Here is a 16,556-nt window from a genome sequence, read left to right on the forward strand (position 1 = left end):
TTACATAGGAGAGTTAAAAATTCATTAACTTGATACTCAAAAAGCACCCTCATTTTCCAGCATCCTTTGATACAAATATGTTACTACGAGTTTGTCGGTAAACATATAGTCTGCAAACCTAACAATAAAACAAGATAATCAAACCCAACAACATTGTTACATCTAGCTTAGAAACTTCATAATCATAATAATAATAATAATAATAATAATAATAATAATAATAATAATAATAATAATAATAATAATAATAATAATAATAATAATAATAATAATAATAATAATAATAATAATAATAATAATAATAATAATAATAATAATAATTATAATAATAATATTAAATTGTCATGGTAATGTACTGCATATATTCCCAAGGTTGTCAAAATCGGGACTTTACTTCAGGTCGAAAGGAAATAGCAAAATCTGGACTCGTAAAATCGCATTCAAAATCGAAGGATTTTACTCAAGGACTTTTGTAGAATCGATATACGAAATTATAAAAAATGAATTGAATTCATGAAAAATTAGAAATTTAAATACTAATAGTCAATGTAACACTTCAAAAAAAAAAAATTGTATGTAATAATCAAAACGTATATCCAATCTAACAACATAAACTAAACACATTAACGCACTATCAATCACTATCACATTAGAAACCAGCGTTCAATATATACAAGATAACATACTCTATTATGAATTCAGATTTTGAGGATCCATTCCGGTGGAAGGAACAAGTTGTCACATTGGGGATATTCAGACACATGCGAAAGCTGACCTCGATCCAAGTGAAAAACACGGTTCGCGTGTGCAATATTGTAAATAGAGAGGATGAAAGTATCAATAAAGATGACATAATTTCCTTTGGGAAGACAAAGATCCAAAACAGAAGCAGAAAACGAACATCCACTCCCCACAAACGAAACCCTACCCCCTAATTTCTTCAACTTCTCCCACTTCTTCATCTTCTTATCAAGCTTAATTGAGACATAAGTGTAACCGATGAATTGAGTTTAAGCTGCATTTATAAAAAAATGACTTGAGTTCAGAAATTTAGATACTAATAGTCAATATAACACATCAAAAAAAAATTATGTATGTAATAATCAAAACGTATATCCAATCTAACAACATAAATTAAACACATTAACGCACTATCAATCACTATCACATTAGAAACCAGCTTTCAAAATATAAAAGATAACATACTCTATTATGAATTCAGATTTTGAGGATCCATTCCGGTGGAAGGAATAAGTTCTCACATTGGGGATTGTCAGACACATTGTTGCGGATTCGATGAGAAAACACACCAATAACAAACTTGATGTGTGGAGCAAGGAATAATTAAGCAACCAAAATCAAAGTGTATGGAACAATTATAATCACAAGTCAAAAGTAGAAAATAACAGCGAGAGAAAAGGAAGAGAGAACACAAAGAATTTGTTGACCCAGTTCGGTCCAAATTGACCTAGTCTGGGGGAGAGAGCAGCCCTCCGTTCCACTATATGATGAGTAACGTTACAAAGAGATTTCAATGGGTTAGAAGAATAAGTCTCCCGCCTAATTCTACCCAAAACCCAGCCTCTTCCCGTAACCAAGAGACTCAATCCTAATAGTGTTTCCCAAGGTGAATCAACCCTCAAAACCTAGTGTTTGTTCCAAAGAGACAAACTCTATACAAACCCTAGTTTTGTTGTTGCCTTTCTAAACCCTTGTTTCAGCCCCCTCTATCTCAAGGTTTACTATGATACAAGGTCTATATTTATAGTAAAAGTATAACTCATAAATTTGGAACGAATATTACACTGAATATACGTTTTATTTTTTTCTCCTTCAGTGAAAGAATATTTGCATCAAAAATATAATATTCCCTTTCAAAATATATTTGCATCAAATCGTCCTTCATACGGTACAAAAATATATTTATTTTCCATAAATATATTTTCAGCACAAAATATATTTGAAACAAATCTTTTATATTTTTAGTAACAATATTCTCCATCCATCAAATTTTGAGTCATACTGCAACACACATGCGAAAGCTGACCTCGATCCAAGTGAAAAACACGGTTCCCGCGTGCAATATTGTAACTAGAGAGGACGGAAGTGTCAATAAAGAGGACATAATTTCCTTTGGGAAGACACAGATCCAAAGCAGAAGCAGAAAACGAACATCCACTCCCCACAAACAAAACCCTACCCCCTAATTTCTTCAACTTCTCCCACTTCTTCATTTTCTCATCAAGCTTAAAAATCTTCATACTGAATTCAAAAAATGTTTGATGAATGTCCAGTAACAACAATTCACCCTCATTCTCCACCAACAATTTTCTATTCTTACCAAGAACACAACGTTGATACAAAGGTTTAGCCGTTAACTCAGTGCTCGAGTCCGGTCCAACTCTAACTGTCTAGCCGGACTGGTCGACCACGTAAAACCTCCCTTTAAACAGGCAGATGTCTCCGTGGGCAGTTGACAAATTGGAGACCAGCGTCCAGCGCTTGTCTCGGTCATGGAGAAGCACCGGCTTGGAGGACCAATAACTTAATGTGCCAAGTACGAGAGGCTTTTTCTCATGGCAACAACAAGCACTGTTTGCGGATACAAGTAGCTACCGTGTTGATTTTGGAATGTGAAGTAATCTTCATCTATAATGAAATCAGTTCTTAAATGTTGGGCGGAGAATTTGTTGAAATCAACCACATTAGGCAAATGAGAAAAGGCTGTAGATGTGAGACATAAGAAAGGTGGGTTTAGGATTTGAGTTTTACCACTTGAGTTTTGGGTAATTCGTACCAACCAAGGACGACAAATTAGGGTTTGTTGTTGTTCTTCTTGTGGTGGTTTGACGAGGAAGAAGCTGCATTTGGAGAGGTAGCAAAATAAAGTGTTGGTGTTGTTGATGTTATCAATGATTTCGTTGTAGTTGTTGCTGATGGAATCTGGTGTAGGAACATGTTTGAGGAGTGGGAATTGGAAGCGTAAAATGTTATGGTCATTTGGAATGGGGGAAGAGCGCCACGTTGACCAAACCGATCGAAAACGAATGAGATCAAGTTCAACATCGAGGCGTTGTGATATCAGAAAGAGAATATCTTTTGGAAGCTCAGACCAGTCCACCGACGCCATGGATGAAGTTGCTGCAGCTGCTGTGCGGCTGTGTGGAATTAACGGTGAAGGAGCAAAAAGAACACTAGGAAATAATAAATGGCAGATGGTTTTTTTCGTTGCATGAGAAAAGAAAGGAATAGAAATAGCTACTTATAACGATTCAGAAACAACTCATAATTATAACCATTAGCTCGTTTCCGGATTTATAGTACTATATATGCACAGGTGTGATGCAATCGAAGACTCTAATCTGTAATCATATATTGACAAATAACATCTATTTCATTGCTAAAATGATATATGCAGTAACATTGGCACTTCTCTCGACTTAAAGGAGAGATCCAATGAAATCTATGCCATAGATAGGGGTTTACAGTAGAGATGGTAAAATGGGTTGGACCCGTCGGGTTGGCCGGTTGAACCCACATTTTTTAGCAGAGTGGATTGAGATTTTGAACTCGCTGCTAATAGGGTGTCCACTCAGCCTAACCTGCTACAAAAACAGGGTTGTGATGGGTCGGGCGGGTTGGCCCGTTAGGTTGATATGTTAAAAATATACTCTTTTTTCACTTCTCTTTATAAGTCACAATCAATTTTCCAATTTTCTCCTCCGTATATTGCGGAACAAATTCAATTAATTTTACCACTTTTGATTCATGATTTTAGACTCGTATTTTTAATGGTTAGTCAATTCATAACTCATGTAGTTTTTATTTTGAATGTCTTATTGATTTATTATATATTTTTATATGATGTAATTTGTATGTTGAATGATTATTTTTGATATTTTTAGTGAACTCATTAGTTATATATTTAGATTTTATTGAATTGACTTTAATTTTTACATCGTTTATGTGAAATTTTTAATTAATATTTTTTTAAATCCGTCAACCTATCGGTCCGCCATAAAACGGGACGGGCTGCGATTTTCAACCATACATCTCTAGTTGGCCCGCCTGCTCCACCCCTTTCAAGGTGAATATAAGTGGGGGTGTCCTGGTTCGATCACCAGCCCCTGCATGTAACAATGCATGTCATTGCCAACTGAGCTATGCTCATGAGGACTAATATTTGTGATAGTTACCTTATAAGCATAGTGGTTTTCGTTTTTTTTTTTTTTTTTTTTGTCGTAGGAAATAGCCTCACATAACACACATTGAATAATCAGTACACAACTTGCTTAAAAAGGGAGTTGATGTATCCACCATACACTTATCAAACAACCCAAAGCCCACTTCATTTTCTAGCATCTTTTCATATAAAAGCTAGCTTCGTTTTAAAGAAAAAAAAAATTAGAGTTTATGAAAAATTAGAAGTGTCTTTGAGAGCTTGGTTCTCTCCCACCCAAATAACAACTAATAACTCCTTGATAACCATCTTGGCCTTTCTTATTTATTCTTAGTTTCTTACTACCAACATACAATTGACAAACACTCCTATTTGACAACATTGATTGGGACATGTACATTAAACCCCAAACAACTAGGGAAGATGTAATATTAATAAGTTGATATCAATATCAAATTAAATCAATTAAGTTTCAACATTACATCGCAATGCTAGCGACATCAAGTCAAAATACCATAACATAACAAATCTTGAATAATCACAACTTTCTTAGGAGGCAGACTTAGCATAACCCAATTTCCACCTTATTTTTCTGCATATTTTCACATGACCATGTAATTAGGAGTTTTTTGCTATAAATATTAGGCAAAAGTACTAATAAAGGAAGATAATCAGGTAAAGTGGATAAATGTCAGATAAATGAATTCAGAAGATATGTAGCTAAGTTGCTAAAATCTAGCACACATTGCAAGTGCAAAGCACAGTGCAATTAACAAAATAGCTACCCATGAATTTAAGTTTCACAACCCACAATGCAACTACATGGACCTCCTAATGCCTATTTTGGTTATATTCATATAAATAAAATGAAACTATTAACTTATAATTGAATATAATGTTTGCTAGAATCAAGAAGGACCTATATTGACTACAAAGCCGAGAGCATATAATTTCAAATAACTGCATTACTTAGTATAAACTAGGAAACATGACAAATAGAAACAAAGGCTTTAAAAGAGTTTCCTACTCCAGATGCTCTCAACAAAGATCCACCACTATTAGTATAACATCATTGTACATAAATATCACAAGGACAATCAATCATAAGAGCATTCATTCATCTCTAGAAAACTGTTTGAAGTAGACAACAAGAAGGAAATTTGAAACCAGGAGCAAGAAAATTAGAATGTGCATTTTCTACTACAATAGTGTGTCCTTTTGAGCAACTTAGCAAGTATTAAGTTTCAATGTTAGAAGGAAAAAAAATCTAATGGTATATGAGGAAGGCAACTGAAGGAGCTTAAGAACAAATTGCAGTCTAAATATCGATTTCAATTTAAACAAAAAGGCATAAGTTAGTAAAACTCATAATCTATATTCTATAAGTACTAGCTAGTTGCAAAGTTTATGCAACTTAGCAACACCATAATGCACTATCAATCACAATCACATTAGAAACCTTTCAATGCAAGATAACATATTCTATTACGCATTCAACTCAGCAATCCACTCTGGGGTTGACGAGAACAACTTGAAATAATCTGGATACTCAGATAAAGGTGAAATCCGACCTTGATCCAAGTGAAAAATCATGTGCCTACGCCTATATGTACTATAAATCACACAATTGCCATTTCCGAAACCAAAATCCGATGCAGAAGTAGAAAACAAACATCCATCCGTTATGAACAAAACCTTATCTCCAATATTTGTCAACTTCATCCACTTTTTCTCCTTCTCATCAAGCCTAAACACTTCAATCCATACAATAGCATGATGATCATTATGATATCTATCCACTAGCAACAAATCAAACTCACTAGTCTTGATTAATGATTTACTTTGCCCACCAAACACCGGCTCAGCTAACAAGTGGACGCTGGAGTCCGGTCCAATCATGACAGTCCGACCAGTTCTGTCTACCATACATGGTCGCCCTTTAAAAACACAAATATTTCCTCCCGTGGAGATCGACATGTTGGGAATTGTCGTCCAACTCTCGTCTCTATCATCGAACATAAGAAGCATCCCATAGGAGAAGTCGACTGTGACGATTACAGAAGGTTGTTCTCGTTCCCCCTTACACGTGGTAAATCTCCACGTACGGATGTGTGGTGGATGTAGAACAGATGTCCGAGATCGAAGATGGAGAATTGATTAAACTCGAATACACGACGAGTAGAGAAACGGATAGGTGAAAGATGACGTAAGCAAGGATGCCACGGGCGAATATTTCCGTTTGAGTGTGGACCTATTCCGACCAACCAAGGGTGACGATGGAGAGTCTGTTGGTGTTTGGGTGGTTTGATGAGAAGAATATTGTTAAGGATGGGAATAGGCCAGGCCGGCCTACAAGGGCCTTTGGCCTAGCCTACGACACGCCAGGCCAGGCCAGGCCAGACTTTTTTCTTACATAGAGAAGGTCTAGGCTTTTTTTTAAGCCTATTTAGCTTAAAAGGCCAGGCCACAGGCCTCTCAAAAAGCCTCTTAAGCCTATTAGGCCGGCCTATTTAAGTAATATGAATAATATTATTTATTATTACGTTATATTTTGTACTTTGAATTAAAATATAAATTTGTAAACTTTATCAATAATTTAAGTTTTATTAGTATACATTAATTTTTTGCATATATAAATGTATTATTATAAACTAGAATAGAAATATGATACAATATATAGTCGATTTCATTAGTATACAGGCCGCAGGCCAGACTTAGGCTTTAAAAAAATATGGCAGGCCAGGCTTAGGCCTTGCAAAGCCTAGCTCGGCCTAGCCTATTCCCATCCCTAAATATTGTGTTTGATGAGGTAGCTGTTGTAACCAACTCTATTTTTGGGATTCAAGAGTTGTGGACGGTTTAAGGGTAAATAATGGCTGTAAAAGTAGTTAGGGGAGATTGAAGAAGAGCGTCGCTAGGAGGAACATACTGATCGAAAGTGAAGAAGGTAGAGTTCATTGTTGTTGAGTTTTTCCGATATTAATTGCAGAAGTTCGCTTGGAAGTTCTGACCAATCCGCCTCCGCCATGGATGATTCTTTCCGATGATAGGGTTTAGCAGTTCCCATGGAATGGAATCGTAGCGGTATGGTTTGTGTTTTGTGGTGCTCACGAAATGTGCTACGAAGAATTTAAATGATCTCGCAAATATCAAAATATATATTTTTTTTTTATGAAAAAATATTTTGTTTTAGTTCCCTAACTGGCAACAAACCCGTGCTAAGCACGGGCATGTGCATTCGTAGCGGGAGCTATGCATCAAAGCTCATTGCAATGATATATGAATTGACAAAATAAGAAAAAACTAATGATAAAAACTGACGAATTTATATTTATGTATATTTTTTTAGATTAAATATGTAAACAATTGTCATTTTTTCATTGAATTACCTACAAAAGATAAACTCATAAGAATGTAGTTCTATTGCATCCTAAAAAAGAAAATATCATAGGAATGTTGTTATATTGCATCAAATAGACTCAGTGTGAGATAAAAACACATAAGGATCATAATTTTTTTTTCTTGTTACAATCATAAAACTTATTTTTAATAAATGTAAATTGAATATATGGTTCACTTTTAATAGAATAAAAATATATTTTGATTTTCTATCATTTAAAGATTATTTTTTAGAGATTTTTTTGAAAAAGCATAATCAATTTTGTGTTTGTTTTTTTTTTTTTGTGGTGGCCGGGGTTCAAACCCCGGACCTTGCATATATTATGCATTGTCCCTACCAACTGAGCTAAGCTCACGAGGACAGTTTTGTGTTTGTTTATCGTAATAACAATCACTCCTTTGAAAAAAATATTTGTTTATGATACAACTATAGAAAATGTAATCGAGTAATTTAGTGATTTTTTTAAATAATTATAATAAAATCATAATTTATTTTGTGTTTATTTATCGTAATAAAATCATTTTAAAAAATAATTTTGTTTGTTTGGATACATCAGTATAAAATGAATTTTTTGTTAAATGGCAAAAATAATTTTGTTTGTTTGGATACATCAGTATAAAAAATAATTTTGTTTGTTTGGATACATCAGTATAAAAGTAAGCTTGAGATCTGTTTCGAAATCGACATTGACAAATTGCATATCACTCAGCCATTGGAAGGCAGAATGAAGACGCTCCACCAACGTGAACTGAATGAAGGCATGGGTAACTAATAACCTTTGCCAAAACAAATGTACCTTTAGAGTCTCGAACAAAAATGCCAATGTCAGTACGGTTAAAATTAGAGGAAAACGTAGCATGAATATTAAACTTATACATACCCGCAAAAGGATTATGCCAAGTAGAAGATGTCGCAAATGCTGAATTGCCAACTGCGGCTGAATTTCCTCCTCCAAAAGACTGCAGAGGTTGTCGTTGAGGAATGAGATCAGCTACGGTGGAAATATTAGCAAGCTTCCAATCAACGACCAAATGCTTAGCACACTCAATAACCGTGGCACTTACCTCTATAACATCACCCCACACTCGAAGGTTTCGGTGCTTCCAAATACTCCAAAATATTGATGCCAACCATTGATTGAAATCAACGGACAAAGTTTCCAAATATAAAAAAAAATAGTATCAGTTTCTGTAGTAATAGATGACATGATGTTTTGGATAGCTCCCGAAAGACCTATCATTTGCCAAACTTGGACAACAAAAGGGAAATTGAAAAGAACATGAACAAGGTCTTCATGATACGATGGACAACTACCATGGTTTGTTGGACATTGAACGCCCTTGTCAAGAAGGCGAACACGAGTCGGGAGGCAGCCCCGACACATACGCCACACTAGATTCTTAACTTTAGGGGGAACCTTGAGCTTCCAAATTCCGGATCAATAACCCGGGCGTTGGAGATGAGAAGAGTCAACGAGTTCGTCAACATATAACCTGTAAGCATTACGAACATAATACCATCCATGCCTTTCAGCTTTCCAAATAAGACAATCGTCGTGTACCTGAGCAATAAGAGGCATGTGAAGAATGATATCAGCTATATCAACACGGAATACCTGAAGAACCACCTCTTCATTTTAACTCTTCTCGAAAAGATTCATCAAATTATTGACGGTAACGAATTCTGAACAAAGTGAGCACCTATAATACCGTCATCAACACACTCCCCATTAGACAACCATGGTTCATTCAAAATCAAAATAGATGAGCCATGACCAATACTCCAACAAGCACCACTGCGAACGATAAATCAAGCGCACAGAAAATTATGCATGCTCAACACATGAGAAATTGCACATGCTCTCCTTGTAGGCAGATATGCTTATGGTAAAAGAATTTAACAATATAAAAGATCATAACTTTTTAAAAATAAAAATAAAAATAGTACTTGACTTAATCGAAATTTAAAACCAACAAGGTCTTGCATGCACCATTCCCCAATTCCAACTAAAGTGATTGTATCAATATTTTTCTCAAATTTAAATAAATAATTAAATATATTCACACCACTCTTCGAATTTTTTTTGAGAAAAACTTTAAACTATAAATGCATCATTAAAAATATATTAGTGATATCCCAACTATGTTGGCACCCAAGTAATCCAACAATCATCTATAACACCCGAAGAAGAAAAAAAATATTCAAAACCATCTGTGAGTTTCAATATCACTTCAAACAACAAAATCATCCTTAAAAAAGTGACGAAAAACAAAAACTCAAATCAAACATAAAGAATAAAAAAACTTAAATCCACTTAAACTAACTCATCAATTACACATTCAATCAAACAAAACAAACAAAAGAAATCTAAATTGAAATTATTCAAACTCAAAATAGAAAAAACAATTCATATAAATAATAAATAAAAAAATTAAGCAAAAACAAAAAGCATTGAAATTATACCTGAATGCATAAACATATACAACAGTAGAAAACCAAACAATTTCAAAAGTAGTTTGTTCTAATTTTGAAATTGTGCATCTAATTAGGGGAGTTAGGGGTCCTTTTTATACTAATTCTGACCCAAAAAGATAAACTCTAAATTAACCCCTTAGGCGAATTGAGTATGTCATAAACATGCCCGAAAATTTAAACATTAAAGATGCAATTTTTCCCTCTACGGAAAGGGTATGCAAATGGAAAACAGTTTTTGCTGAGTAAGCAAGTAGTCATTGTTCATTGTATTAGTTCTATTTTTCAACAATTCACAAATTTGTCTGATCCTTCTAGAAAACAAATCATCCTATTTGTAGTTTGATTTTCAAAAGTTTGTTAAATCATAAAAAATCTTCTTTTAATATGAAATTCAAGTATGAATATTTTTTTAAAAATTCGGATTTCTTTCTTTAAAATAAATTAATTGTTATGGTAGTAGATATTTTAGTAATATTGAAGGTGACATCGACAATTATCGTGTTCACGATTTTATTATAATACTTGTTTTGACTATGTATACTTGCTCACATTTTTTTATTAAAATGGTTTAAATTACTTTTACACTAACATCCATTAAAACATATTTTCAAATACTTATAAAATTTACTACCATAAAAATTTGTCATTATTTTAAAGTAACATGCATCTGAAAATTTAACAAAAAACCATACATGAATTTATGAAAGAAATAAAAATAATTCATCACTTAACAAACAATTCAAATATCAAATTAAAAATAGGAAAAAGTGTATTCTATAAAGATAAAAGAGATATGAAAATTGGGGAATAGAAAACTAATACTCCCTCTATTCTTAAATACACGTTGTTGTTTAATCATGTGCATTGTTCACATGATATATTTTGACCATACTTTATTTAGTAATATATACAGACAAATGTTAATATATAAGATATTATTTGATTTGTCTCAATGCATATTTTTAAAATATTGAATCTAATCTATGGTTTGATGATAACAAACTTTTTTTTTGATAACAAACTTTTGAACAAACTTTTGTTCAAAAGATAAACTTATGATATTTGTTGTGCTATTGATTATTAATAAAACGTGTTTGAACTTATGCTAGAAAGAATATGACCACCCAATTAGCAATATATAGTACCTTTCCCAACATTATACATTTGATGCATCATAATGGACAATCATATTGTTAGTGAATATTGACCATAGCCCAATGCTTATTTCAATGAACCATGTATGTTATTTCCATATAAACTGAACATATGATGATGTACCTTAATCAATTCAATTATTTCACCATATTAAACTTTTTCAGAATCTTCTAAAGCATTAAAAATCATTCAAAATACAAGAGTACTTAAAAAGATATATTAATCAAACAGTTTTCATATTACATCCATATGGAATTTCCAGTACTTTATTTAATATTCGTATTTCAAATAATTCATTCTTACATACTTATATTTGTTGTGTAGCAAGTGTGAGTTAGAAGTCTCACATTGCTTATAAAAGTGAAGGTTGAGCACTTTATAAGTGAGAGAACCATTAAACAAAATACTTTAAGGTTTAGGGTTAAAGTGTGGTGTCCAACTCACTTGTGTGGTTACTATATTCCTAATATGGGTGATCCACCAGACTCCCCTCATGACCGAACAATGGCATCAAAGTTGAGGTTCGACAAAGGGTACCAGTATCAAAGTCGGTACAAGTGTAATTGTTTTTGGATAAAATTGATTTTTGTTGAGGGATGGGCATGATGAACTGGTGGACTCACACTTGATCTGGGAGATTGTTGTATGGAATGTATGAGTTAGATGTTTCATATTCCTTAGAAAGTTAGAGATTTATGACTTTTTAAGTGAGAGGACCCATAAACTCAATTCCTTAAGGTTTTGAGTTGAAGTGTGGTCTCCAATTAACTTATGTGGTTTCTCTGAACCCAATCAGAATGATCCCCCGAGATCCACTCGTGACCCAACAATATCTTATATATATAGAGAGGTAGGATCTGTTGATACCAGGTGTAAGTTGAAAGACTTACACCAAATCTTATATGTTAAAATTAATAAATGGTGTGGTCCAAAATATGGGAGCAAAAGATCTAAGATTTGACAATGGAGAGAATCAATTCTCTAAAAAAAATACAATTTGCATCTTATGACACAAGATCACCGTTATGTCGACGAGAAAAATCAAATCAGTCTTGAAACATTAGATCAGGTAACCAAAATAATGATTTTAAACAATTTGGCTAGTATATTTATAGATAAAAATGTCGTAATTGAATTTCAACTAAAACTTTATCCTAGGGCATGGGATCCTAAATTGGGTTTTTTTTTTGGTACTTGGGTACAACCAAGTGAGAAAAGTAAAATAGAAAACCAAACATTCATGATTTCTCTGATTGACGAATGGTATTTTGAATTTTTATCGGCACTGTTAATTTACCAAATTGCTAGGTTGTATGTTGGTGTGTTAGGAGTTCCGAGGATTTATTTCATCAGAATGAAAAGGGAGGAGATCATGTGCTTCTCTTCTATTTTCATTTCTAGTTTAAACCTATGGAATGTTGTAAGCCATTGGATTACTTAGATTTAATGGCTAATATTTGGTGTAAGTCTTTTGACTTACACCTAATGTCAATGGATCCTGACTCATATATATATATATATATATATATATATATATATATATATATATATATATATATATATATATATATATATATATATATAAAGTTTTAGTAAACTGATGTAAATATGATATTATTTGAAAACTCATTACATGTGTTATCTTCAAACAAGATTTGGATATTATAATGTATTCATTATGACATCTTAATTAGCATATGGTTAAGCTTTTGAATCAACTTATAATATGTCAATCTTTCTCAATTTAAAGAAGAATCCTTTTTGTCCAGACGCAACAAAATATCAAACATTACATCATCATAACATATAACTTGATTCACAAATTATTCTTAAAGAAAAACATAAATTGCAACATCTTAATGTTCCAAAAACAAAAATTATTTTGAAAGTCGTCGTCGTAGTGAGATTAATATACTGATAACTTATGTATCAACACATCTTAAGTAAGCATGTACAATTTCATGATCATTGGGGTGCATCAATATACGTGTAAGAGAAAAAAATTAGTATATTAATTGCATTAAAAATCTCTTTGCGTTACAATTTTCAAGAAGAAATTTTTTCTACTCTAGAAATATTTCTTTGATTTCACGCTCTAGCACTCGATAATAAACTCAGTTGCATAAACCAATAGAAAAGCGTGTAATTAGAAATTTAAAACACTGATTTGAAATATATATGAATAAAGTGTCTCATACCTAATTTCTTACTGTTGTCATACTCCTAGAGTTGTGGTGTTAAAAAATTGAAAATGGTGTAATTGTGTGATGCATCGAGATCTTAGACCCGAATGGCTGGTTTTCCTCCTTTTGGAATATTTCTTTGCTTTAACACTATAGAACTCAACAACAAATTCAATTTCATAAACTAATAGAAAAACTAAAATTGGCAATTTAAAACATACTTGAAATATAGATGAAGAAATGATTTCATACCTAATTTCTTATCGTCGCCAATCTCATATGGTTTTTGTGTTATGAAATTGAAAATGTTGTAGTTGTGTAATACAACGACATCTCAGATTTCAAAGGTTAATTTTCCTCCTCTAGGAATATTTATTTGCTTTCAAGCTTGATAAATCACGAACAACATCAAGTTCATAAACCAATAGAAAAACATGCAATCGACGATTTAAAACATTGATTTGAAATATAAATGAAGAAATTATCTGATACCTAATATAATACCATCGCCGCGCTACTAGGATTTTTACGTTAAGAAATTGCAAATGGTTTTTGTTCTGGACCGGTCGAAAACACCCAAGGCCCATTTACTTAGGCCCAATACAATCCAAGCCCAAATACCGCATTTGGCAACATTACTCGCAACACACCCCTTCCACGCGACGTGCGTGCACGGAGCAATTGAGACCAGTTCAAACGAACTGAAATATCTCTTCGCACGTTGCCGTGAATCTCTCTCTGGCAGTTACACTTCCCACGATTTCGTAACCGTCGGACACACATATGCCATTACAATGGCTCTACAGCCACCCACCTCTATATATAAGGGACTACTAGCAGTCCCCAAGGTAGAATCTACTCTCCCTTTAAACCCTCATTCTCTGATCTCTACTGACTTGAGCGTCGGAGTGCCTGGAGGTACACCCCCCACCGTTCCAAGAAGCATTCTTGACGCATTCGACCACCATTCAAACCACCACATTCAAAGAGCAGGAAGTCACCTTCTGATCAGGTACGACCAGTGGCGCCGTCTGTGGGAACATAAGCTCTCCCCATTTTTAAAACTACTAAAAACCAAAGCTTTCCAAAAAAACTACCATGAATGCCAACGGTGCTTGCTCACGGATACGAAGTGAAGTTCGTGTCCTTCAACAAGACGGAATGACATCTTCAACTTCTCCTGTGGGTACACCTCGAGAGAATGCTATACAAATACTCCCTCATTAGGATATCCCTCTCAAAGATACGCCTCTGCAAGGTCCCCTACGACCTATAGAAACGGCCGAGAACACTACGCTGACAGGTGCCCTTGTCAGTAACCTGATCTGCACGGTTCAACGATAAACATCGTTAATCGAGGAGCAGAACCAATGCTTGATGGATCTGGAGCGAGCACGCTAGCTAGTCCAAACCAAACGGACTCCTTCTCCAACACGTAGCAGAAGAGGAAGGAGCCCTCGCCGCTCACGCTACAGATCCCTTTGGCACTCAGTTAGCGTCAGATCTGCAAGCCACACTAGGAGGTCAACCAGAAGAAGATCTCCCAGACTATCTCCTCCAAGGAGATCCCCACCAAGACGCAGCAGACGCTCTTGGTCCCCCTCTAGTTACGAGGATAACCGTGATGCCCGGAATGACCGTAATGAGTACGGTCCATTCACAGACTGTAACATCCCAGACTGCTTACAGGATTGCCGACTAACCCCACAAACCAACACGAGTCTTTTCAGCATGCTTTGTCCTCACTCACATGCTTACCGGGAAACTTCCCGGTAGGTCACCCATCCTAGTATTACTCCAAGCCAAGCACGCTTAACTGTGGAGTTCCTATGGATTGAGCTCCCGAAAAGAAGATGCATCTTGTTGATATGGGTAATACCTAACAATTCTTATAAGCCTTCCTTCAACCATGTAGTCCCATACCAACACGGCCTCTGGATCCCTCTCATTCCGATGTGATTTGGTTCCTCCTATCAACGTGGGGTCACCCTGTAACACCCTGGTGGTCCGACTCATCCCGCTTAAGTCTGGGGCCGGCATGGCTCCGCCACTGTTACTGTGCCACGTTGCGGGTGTTACATGCCCACCAGCTTCCGCCTGGTTCGTCCCCGAACCACACCGTACTGGGAGAGGTCTGCTCTGATACAAAGTGTAGCATCCCAGACTGCTTACAGGATTGCCGACTAACCCCACAAACTAACACGAGTCTTTTCAGCATGCTTTGTCCTCACTCACATGCTTACCGGGAAACTTCCCGGTAGGTCACCCATCCTAGTACTACTCCAAGCCAAGCACGCTTAACTGTGGAGTTCCTATGGATTGAGCTCCCGAAAAGAAGATGCATCTTGTTGATATGGGTAGTACCTAACAATTCTTATAAGTCTTCCTTCAACCATGTAGTCCAATACCTACACGGCCTTCGGATCCCTCTCATTCCAATGTGATTCGGTTCCTCCTATCAACGTGGGGTCACCCTGTAACAGCCCGGTGGTCCGACTCATCCCGCTTAAGTCCGGGGCCGGCCTGGCTCCGCCACTGTTACTGTGCCACGTTGCGGGTGTTACATGCCCACCAGCTTCCGCCTGGTTCGTCCCCGAACCACACCGTACTGGGAGAGGTCTGCTCTGATACCAAGTGTAACATCCCAGACTGCTTACAGGATTGCCGACTAACCCCACAAACTAACACGAGTCTTTTCAGCATGCTTTGTCCTCACTCACATGCTTACCGGGAAACTTCCCGGTAGGTCACCCATCCTTGTACTACTCCAAGCCAAGCACGCTTAACTGTGGAGTTCCTATGGATTGAGCTCCCGAAAAGAAGATGCATCTTGTTGATATGGGTAGTACCTAACAATTCTTATAAGCCTTCCTTCAACCATGTAGTCCCATACCTACACGGCCTCCGGATCCCTCTCATTCCGATGTGATTCGGTTCCTCCTATCAACGTGGGGTCACCCTGTAACAGCTCGGTGGTCCGACTCATCCCGCTTAAGTCCGGGGCCGGCCTGGCTCCGCCACTGCTACTGTGCCACGTTGCGGGTGTTACATGCCCACCAGCTTCCGCCTGGTTCGTCCCCGAACCACACCGTACTCGAAGAGGTCTGCTCTGATATCAAGTGTAACATCCCAGACTGCTTACAGGATTGCCGACTAACCCCAC

At 35.7% G+C, this 16,556-nt stretch overlaps 1 protein-coding gene and 1 pseudogene across 1 annotated transcript; both read right to left on the bottom strand.

Annotated features, from left to right (window-relative positions):
• Positions 1–634: 634 nt before the first annotated feature.
• On the bottom strand, positions 635–3,130 carry LOC146936617 (F-box protein SKIP23-like; annotated as a pseudogene).
• Positions 3,131–5,665: 2,535 nt separating this feature from the next.
• LOC146936618 (F-box protein SKIP23-like) lies at positions 5,666–6,208 on the bottom strand. The gene has a single exon (XM_085749252.1). It carries the CDS (start codon positions 6,206–6,208, stop codon positions 5,666–5,668), a length of 543 nt encoding a protein of 180 aa, XP_085605378.1.
• Positions 6,209–16,556: the final 10,348 nt, after the last annotated feature.

Source organism: Medicago sativa, chromosome 3 (assembly GCF_051527215.1).
Source record: "Medicago sativa cultivar Bolivia chromosome 3, Bolivia_mono, whole genome shotgun sequence".
NCBI classification, from domain to species: domain Eukaryota; kingdom Viridiplantae; phylum Streptophyta; class Magnoliopsida; order Fabales; family Fabaceae; genus Medicago; species Medicago sativa.

Excerpts from the sequence above, each read along its gene's own strand:
- LOC146936618 (XM_085749252.1), bottom strand. The coding sequence starts at position 6,208 with ATGCTTCTTATGTTCGATGATAGAGACGAGAGTTGGACGACAATTCCC.